Source organism: Plectrocnemia conspersa, unplaced genomic scaffold (assembly GCF_051122295.1).
Source record: "Plectrocnemia conspersa isolate PC_06_02 unplaced genomic scaffold, ASM5112229v1 ptg000009l, whole genome shotgun sequence".
NCBI classification, from domain to species: Eukaryota; Metazoa; Arthropoda; class Insecta; order Trichoptera; family Polycentropodidae; genus Plectrocnemia; species Plectrocnemia conspersa.
In genome coordinates this window covers 19,984,751-19,993,929 of record NW_028277173.1, presented here as the reverse complement: position 1 = coordinate 19,993,929, position 9,179 = coordinate 19,984,751, and the positions used below count along the sequence as shown (strand labels likewise).

The window sequence follows — 9,179 nt, the reverse complement described above, 5'->3', positions numbered from 1 at the left end:
AAAAACTAATTATATATATTTCATTAATTTTTAGGAAAATATTTTTATGAATAAATCGTAACACATATCATCACCATATTATCAAAAAATCGTTTTCCTGGTAGTTAGTATATATGTAAATACACTAAAATAGATAATTACACTTCTTCTTTAGTTAAAATAATGCTTAATTATATGAAAAATTGCAGCATCAGAAGGAGCGCAGGATTAATTTTATTTTTTACAATTACTTTTACTTACAATATTTTTTTATATAGTGTTTTAACATAATAAATATATATTAAAGCATAATTTATTAAGAGTGATATTTAAAAATGTTGCAGCATCAAACCAGAAATATTCTTAAATATGCTTTGATAACTTTAGGTACGTGATTTTTTAATCTACAGGACATGATATTTTTTAGTAACCTATTATTAAATAACTTTTAATACTTATTATGTGTGATCTAGCTTAATTTAAATTAATCATAACGTTTACAAAAATTTAATAAAAAAAGCTAATATAACTTAAACTGTGATGATCGATCAAAATTAAAATCAGCAACAATTACTAAGTTTAGTCTTCTACAATAGAAATATGAAAACAACAAGTTTATATGATATTTAAGCCTAGTTATTTTAAGTATTAGTCATTGACTTATACCAATAATCTATATACTAGGTTATATAATATTATACAAAAAATAATACTAGCACACTTTAGTTCGTTGTAATAAATCCATTTTATAAATCTTGCTTATCGTTATCCTTTAAAACACTAGGATAAAATTAAAAAAGTTTATTAATTGCTAATTTTATAGAAAATTGTATATTAAAATTAACTTTAAGTATTAGATTTTTGCACAAAAATCAAACTTTATTATTTGAAATTTGCATTATAAAATTGATGTCTATAATTTTTGCATTCTTAATTGTTTTTTATGATGCTGTAACAAAAAAATGTAAATATAAAACGTTATACTAATCTATAAATAAGAAATTTAACTACAACAGTAAAACTGTATACAAAATAATAATGACATATTTAAAATCACCGTATAATTTTAAAGTATATTAATTTACCTAAAAACTATTGTCTAGTATCATAATAGTATAAAAAAGTGCTTAGAATTACTAATTTTTACTTTAAAATAAAGAAATTATTTAACAGCAAAGTCTAAAACAATAAATCATTACCATCTAATTAAAAATTCAATCTACTAAAAATAAAACAAAGCTTTGTGGAAAATAATAATATTCATTCATATACGATAAGCTATCTTATAGCTAAAATCTCGCTAAAAAATTTAATTTGTTTGTAGCATTAAATAAAGTTGTTAAAGCATTAGTATATATTATTTGACAATAAATAAATTTTAAAACTTAAGCCCTTACAAAAATAAAGGAAAAAATTGTACAAGTCCAGTTGTAAATAAAAATATACATGAATATTCTAAAATTTATCTCAATATAAACAAAGAGAAAAATAATTTATTATATTTTATATTGACACATCGTACTAAAACTTAAGATAACCATACTTAAAATAATTATCAATAAAATCTAACTATTTTAAATTTCGAATTAAAAATAAGTTACTATTTCAGAGTAAATTATATTAAAATAATTTTAAGTTAATTCAAAGCAAAAAAAAGACCCAATTTTTTATAGTTATATATATATTGATACTTGTGAGTATCTGTTAAATTGCCATAATTTTTTGGGTTAATTAAGATGATATTTTATATTTACTAGCCATAGATAATTGTTGATATTTTGACGTGTGCTTATGTTTAAATTAATAACTATCTATTGTTAAAGACCAAAGCTAAGCTTTCTTACGACCCAGACATTAAATATAATTTATGTTGTATTACTGTATAAGAATGTTTTTTTTTTCAATACAAAAATAAGAATACAATGAAATACCTACTTCAACAATTGAGTTTCAGTTATTAATTTAAAACCATTTTCTAGTTTACAAGGAAATATAAAATATAAATAAGACTTATAGTAATCACAAGATTAGATAAAAAATAGTAAAAGTATAAATATTATTCTTTTCCAAGTAATAATAATATCGAGACAATTTGTGCCATTGATCTGATTCTTCATAGGAAGAATTTTTAAAAATCTTTCATAAATTAAATTTTATTTAGTGCAATATCTAGGGCCAGCCAGAGGGACACCAAGTACTTAGAATGGGGCGCCATGTACTGCGAATGGGGGTGGTAAGTTTGTATAAGCACAAGCAGCACCGTTCAACTGGCAAAAAAGTTATGAGTTCTAAAAACAAATATATGGTCACCTTGAAAATATTATTTGAGCTCCTGCTAAGCGAACCATAATTTTCCAGATAACCTTTTTTTTGTTTTCCGTTAATATTTTTAAAATCTGGTCACTTATTTAAATGTAAAAAGAATACCCGATGACATTTTTTTAGACCCTAAGCCGCTGAATATTCTTGGGCTAGCCCTGGCAATATCTAATGAACTTGAATCCAAAGTCGGTACTTGAATCCAAAGCTAAACTTAAATATTCACAATGCTACAAATATTTTATGATGCGATGAAAAATGTATTTTTCAATATTTTCAATGGGTTTAACTGGTGTAGAATTTATACGCATTAATAAAACATTATTTCAGAATCTCTGCGTCAGTAAATGACTTCATATGTATACCAAGTATGTACCAAAAAGGTTTTTGTCACTACTACATTGTGTGATATCACCACTGACATAATATTTTGTTGTAGTTGCAATGACTTTTTAAAGAAAGTTAAGTTTTCACATCTTAAGGGTCCACCAGAATAAGTATTAAATGATTTGTGTTTTGTGGTATAGTGACGAAAAATGTTATGTATTTTTTTATTACACTATTTTCCCGGCAAATCAAGCAAGTCGCCTTAGGTGACTAGGTTTTGAAAATATAAAAAAGCACTAAAAATTAAAAGGACATCTTAAAATTTTTGTTCAAAAAGGATAAAGACAAATTTCTGCGGGTTCTACAAAAATTCCACCTCGGATATTCAATAAAGGACAAAGGAGGGAAAAATTTTGAGATAGACGTCTGGTCACATTAAAATCGCCATACCATGTTTATTTGGCACGACAAAATATTTTTCTTTGCAAATGTTTTGAAGACAATCCAACCATTGAAGAAATTTAATTTATAGTTTATAAAATAGCCTTTAACAGTCACAAATTCTATGTGTTTACTATGGTGGTGAGTTATTCTTAATCGTCCAAGGGAGTGTTTGTTCCAGTACAACTTAAGGCTTTGAAAACTAATCTATATGTTTGAAAATATTTATTAATGATTATGAATGTTGGGCCGCACAAAAAAGCTTGCTGGTTTAGAATAAACTGCTGTTAAATTAATGACTATTTTATTTTTGTTTATCACTAATTTATGTTAAAATAAAAAAAAAGTGACGTTATTATTAAAAAGTAGTAGAAGATTGTCCTTTTATACTGATTACCTCATTAAAATAAATTAAGAAAAAAATATTTTTTATAGGCATTAAACGGTTAATAACTAAATGCATTAAAATTATAAAGTTTTGTAAGTATTCCAAAATGAAAGTTTATCTTTGCTTCCTGAATATCTTTTTATATAATAAGAAAAGCGTATTCAATTTTATAAATTTGGTTATAAGTGAAAATCATCGCTGATAAAATAAAATAAAAATGCAGGTGCAAGGCCCTAATAATAAAACCTCATAAAATAATGAACTTTGGTAGTAAATCAATTTTATCTACATAATTTATGACATAAGTTTTTATTAAAAGCAAATTTCTATTATGAATATAGAAAATGTTAACTTGAGCATATTATTTTATTTATAGTCACCTTTATGAAATTTAATTGCTTTCCATAGATAAAGTAGATTTTTTTTCCAGTAAAACACGTCATTGCTAGACTTAAAAAATCACATTAGATCACTCTAACAATATAATAATTTCCTTTATGATTTTATAACAATAAAATATCGCGTTTGCACGTCCGGCCCGCGATATAGTGTATTATGTACATGTTATAGTCACCAGATTCACTGCTTTCACTATGGAGCTTTCACTTTCGCAAAGCTCACATTTAGTACTCGCAAGTTCATCAGCGCCAATATATGAATCGAAAATGTTAAAATAGAAAATGATTACATATTGTGTGTGTATGTGATATATGCGATGTTTGAGTGCGGTGTGTCGTCTAGACACTTTTTTCCTCGTGTTTCATTCAAAGTCCGCGTTCAAATAACCCCATTACGTGATGACAGTATTAAGGCATTCGTGAAGGCCTTTTTACCTGCACCGATTATCACTTTCAATAGTTTTTTACCTTAATTAAATTTTAAATATAAAAATAATTAGAATTTTAATTAATAATAAATATTATAATATTTTTAAAAAAAAAAATACTATGATCTATTTTTTACGATTTACTTAGCAGATAAGTATCGATAATTCTAAAGCAAATTGATCATAACTAAGTATAACACTAACCAGTAAACGTGACACACATTATTTGCTTTCGTATAAACTTTTCATTATAACTATTATTAAATATAGACATTGTAAATAAAATTTTCTTTAAATGACTTCTTTATTAAAGAATAAATTTTATTTATTTATAATAATAAAAAATGTTATTAAATTTGTGAATGAGAAAATATTTGTTATAAAAATAAGTTAAATATGTAATTTAAAAATATATTTACAAAAAATAAAACATAAATCATATCAAGATAAATAAATTTTAGGAAAAAGTATAACAATAATTTGATTTTTCTTCACACACTGATTATAACTATTCATTTTATTAAAAATTATCTTAAAATTAATCTTGTTTAGAAATACAAAGAAATTTATTCTAAAAACATAATACATTTATAATAAAATATACAAAAAATCAATTTAATATTTTATACTAAATTAAAATAAAATATTAAGTTTTTAACGCTCAAAAATATTTTAATTATTAAGATATTTTTTAAAGAAGTGCATTAAATTTTATTTAATTAAAAATATTAATTTGGTAAAAAAAATATATGTACCTATAATAATCTATTAGTTCCTTTTTGAGATGATTTGATGATCTTATATTTAAAAAAATACAAACGTGTAAGAAAAATATTTTATTATCAGCAAAGAATCAAACCACGTTGCTATAATATCAAGCAAATGTAAGAGATGTCATTACATTTTCAATTATTTCATATTTATATAGTTATGCTTTATTTTATTTTATAATTTAAAAATTAAAATTCTAATCAAACTATTTATTTTTTAATTTTAAAATATTTTTAGTTTAAAAATAATACGATAAAAATATATTTTGTACATACTTTTGTAACATCACTTTTTTTCAAAGCATCTTACAATGTATACAGAAAATATATTTTTTATTACTACAATAAATTATTGTTTTACTTTCTATAACTATATTGATAGTTTTAATTTTTTACTGCAGTCAAAATATAATATTTCAGTTTGTATTGTTTTAATTTATTTACTCATGCACATATACAATAATATAAAATCAGGAGACCTAATATACAAATTTAATTTGCTCGTTTACCTAGATCTTTTTTTAATAATATTTAAATATTATTATCTTATCTTTTAGTTATAGTTACTACAATTTTATTAAGCGTGTTCAATGTGTAAATTAATTTAATTGCATGTAATAGATTTTTTTATGAAATATTATTTCTTATTCTAGAGCATTTTTAATTGAGTTTCTAATACGCTTTACGAATCGCCTTACAAGAAAAAAAAGTGTACCAATTTCGCGACTACTTTCTTTTGCATTACAATATCATCTAATGAATTTTAATGAAAACTAATTTTACAATGCCGTTTTTTATCATTTTAAACGCTCGTTGAGTAAGTGAGCATTGAACTAGAATTTTATATTAGTTTTATTTAAACCAGTTTGTGGATGGTTAACTGTTTAATATCTCAATAATAAATGCAGTTAAAAATAAAACATTTTTTAGATATTATGATTATTATTATTATTAATATTTATAATGTACACACGAAGAACAAATAGGTTAATGAAATCATCCATGGTGAAATTTCAAATCAATTTCTATTTTCGATTTTAGCATCTGCTTTATTTTTTCTGCGATTCTTGATACCGCGAGCATTGGACAATTTTTTTTGTATTGTTGTACTACAAATCGACATATAATCGTTTCAATTGAGTGTAATAAAATCCGGCACGCTTCTCGGAGCTCACATGCCATAGAACTTGAACTAAACGAGCGTTTCTTACATGGCCATTTGGGTAACCTAGATTAGTTATGTATGTAGATGCTGTTCGTCGATGTGGGCAAACAGGAAATTGTTGTATGGCTACTTGCTCTCTGATCTACTCCAATTCATCTTGACTATTTTACTTTGTCTTGCTGATTTAATTGCCGTTTAGGCGCTCAACACGTTACGTTATTATTAATGAATAGAAAGAGGTGTTTTATTTTGTTTATAAATCGTTTAATTTTACATAATTGCACATCAAGATACATATATAAGTAAAGAACGTCTTTAAAATGGTAAGAGTTAAACAAAAATAAAATAAAAATAATAATAAAAAAAAAACTTAAAAATAAAAGTTTGGCATCGCATAAACATTATAACTAAAAATAATGACTGTTTTTAATTAAAACATATAAACTTAAACAAACAAAAACGAACACAAAACAAAGTCAAACCAAAAAAATAATAATATAAAAAACGTACATATGCGTCTTGATCGTCAGTCATAAATCGAGTAAGGAGAAAGTTATTGCACAAAGTATCGAGATGATGCGTAGCAATTTTCTAAACGAAACTTATTCCAACCATATTTGGATTTTATGTACAATAAATACAATAAATAAATAAATAAATAATGAATTGCTTCATACGCCCTATTCTAGATAATAATTTAATGACGCTGCTGATTCATTATCATTTTTTGGTTAAAGTACTTATTATGAATACTTTTTTAAATATGTAATACATATTATTTTTTTTTAAATATGATAAAATCGAAGTATTCACTTAGAGATATTTAATAAATACGAATCGACGGGGCACTGGCTGGTTATTTTCTATGATGAGTTCTTGGGTGAGTACGCGGAGTATGCCTTGTTTTGGGCATTTTGGGCGGACCTTCCCCATCCTGATCCTCCGTGTCCAGCTGAGACTACGACCTCATGGTTGGACTCGTGGTGTCCTCCACCGGAAACGAGCTTCTTCAATCCGATGATGGAAGCCAAGACCAATGCGAGCTTGGAAACGATCAAGGCCTTACCGGCGAGGAGGGCCAAAGCGCCGAAAGCCAAGGGAATCAAAGTACCACCGATCATCAAGGACATGATTACGAAAGGAGCGATCTTCTTCCTTTTGCCACGGCCTTCTTCGGACAAAGAACGTTGGATTTCATCGACAGATGGGAGCTTTACCTGTAATTAAAATAATAATACAAATATATTAATCGCTCTTATGCGCTTTCAATCTTGCTAATTACGTATGCAGATGTGCACCGCTTCAGATGCGAGCTTAATTCGATCGTGTTTCTCGAAAGCTAAATTTACTAGAACGTATCATTTGCGATGATTAATAATGATAATGGCTCTATAAAGCGTGACTCAAACGCTCTGAATTATCAAACTAATTAGTTTAATTGCTTTTCGGACGCTAAAAATGACCGAGTGAGATGAACGCATGCTAAGCGCCAAACCCGTCTTAGGCGAAAGCGCTGCGGGCCATCACGGATTATGTGCATATAATTTCGTAACGATTTACATAAAAAGCAATTTACATTATAGTTATGGCGTGTTAGATAATGTTACGATATTCACCTGGAGGGTGTGGGTGCTGAAGAAGCTTCCGATCTTTTCCAAGATCAAGCCGTTCAAGGTGTCTTCCTTTTCGTTCAAGCTCCTTGGGAGGGTGGCTTCCAATTCTACTTCGGATTTTACAGGAGAGTCTTCTACTGGAACATCGGCGTCCTTGACTAAAGTCACTCCGTCGATCACAGATACGTCACTGTATGTCCTGGAGGCGCGGTCCAAAGCGGTCACGAGTTTAAGCTTCAAGCATGATGAGAGGTCCTTGGCGGCGCACTCTTGGTACGTTCTGAACAAGAATTTGAAGTCTCCCATGTAAGACTCAGCTCCTCGGGCCTCATCCTGTGGGATGGCGTTCTGAGAGTTGGGGGCGGACCTCGCGATGGCGACGGAGGCCAAGCAAAAGAATGCAAAACATCTGAGATACATGATTGTTGAGATTTTTATGGTCTACTTTCCACCACGTAATACAGTTGTTACTGTTTCGAAGCCTTGGACTTGACTGTGTCGATTGAAGGCAATACATGCTATTTTATACGCGGGTTTGTCGCATATCAGGCCCCCCTTCCCCTCTTCTCTGTACACTTCAGCTTATCTGGTTGCCTTACGGTTTCACTGGACCAGTGGATAGTGGACTTTGTGCGGGGATAAAATATACACACTTGTGATTAGTATTTCAATTATATTTCACGTGAATAATGTTATTTATTGTTTACTTAAATTTGCTTAATTTGTTAATTACACTCAATTTTTTTCTATGCAAATACTATTTTTTATACTTGTATGAATACAATTATAAAAAAATATTTTTGACAACAAAATAAAATTGAAACGTGATATTAAATAAAGGTGCAATTTGTTAAAAAATTAATAAACTTATCACTTACTTATCTTAAAAATCAAACCATATAAACAAAATTAGTATTTTTTATCAAAATATTTTAATAAATAATTTATTTTTAAAGTCTTTTGAGTAAAATTAAAATTTTTATATGTATTTTTATAATAAATAATACATAATCTTTGTTATAGTTAATTTAAAAAAAAAGTAATGTATGCTTATTATTACTACGACACTTTAGTTAAGCGTTAAAAAAATTTACAACTGATCATAATTTCCACGAATGTTACCTTAACCTAGGTAAAAATTATATAATTTTTATTTTACCATTTTATAAGCACAATTTGCGTAATTACTGTTTTGTGATATTGATCATTAGCTGCTACGATGTCTTATAAAATCCTACTATATCATATATTAATCAGTTCATGCTACACAACAATAAGATTAAATATCCAAAAAAAAAATACAATAGCTCAAGTTTTCAACTTTATTTAACATTTTGATTATTATGACTTC

At 27.0% G+C, this 9,179-nt stretch overlaps 1 protein-coding gene across 1 annotated transcript; it reads right to left on the bottom strand.

Moving 5' to 3' along the window:
• Nucleotides 1-6,457: 6,457 nt before the first annotated feature.
• Osi8 (Osiris 8) lies at nt 6,458-8,441 on the bottom strand. The gene is made up of 2 exons (XM_088191795.1): nt 7,832-8,441; nt 6,458-7,432 (listed from the first exon to the last, which is right to left on the bottom strand). Exons 1-2 carry the CDS (start codon nt 8,246-8,248, stop codon nt 7,079-7,081), a joined length of 771 nt encoding a protein of 256 aa, XP_088047921.1. The 5' UTR covers nt 8,249-8,441; the 3' UTR covers nt 6,458-7,078.
• Nucleotides 8,442-9,179: the final 738 nt, after the last annotated feature.

What these genes read in the sequence shown, in the direction of transcription:
- Osi8 (XM_088191795.1), bottom strand. Translation starts at nt 8,248, where the DNA reads ATGTATCTCAGATGTTTTGCATTCTTTTGCTTGGCCTCCGTCGCCATC. An exon ending in TCAGCACCCACACCCTCCAG is followed by an intron (nt 7,433 to 7,831) that starts GTGAATATCGTA and finishes TTTTAATTACAG; the next exon opens with GTAAAGCTCCCATCTGTCGA.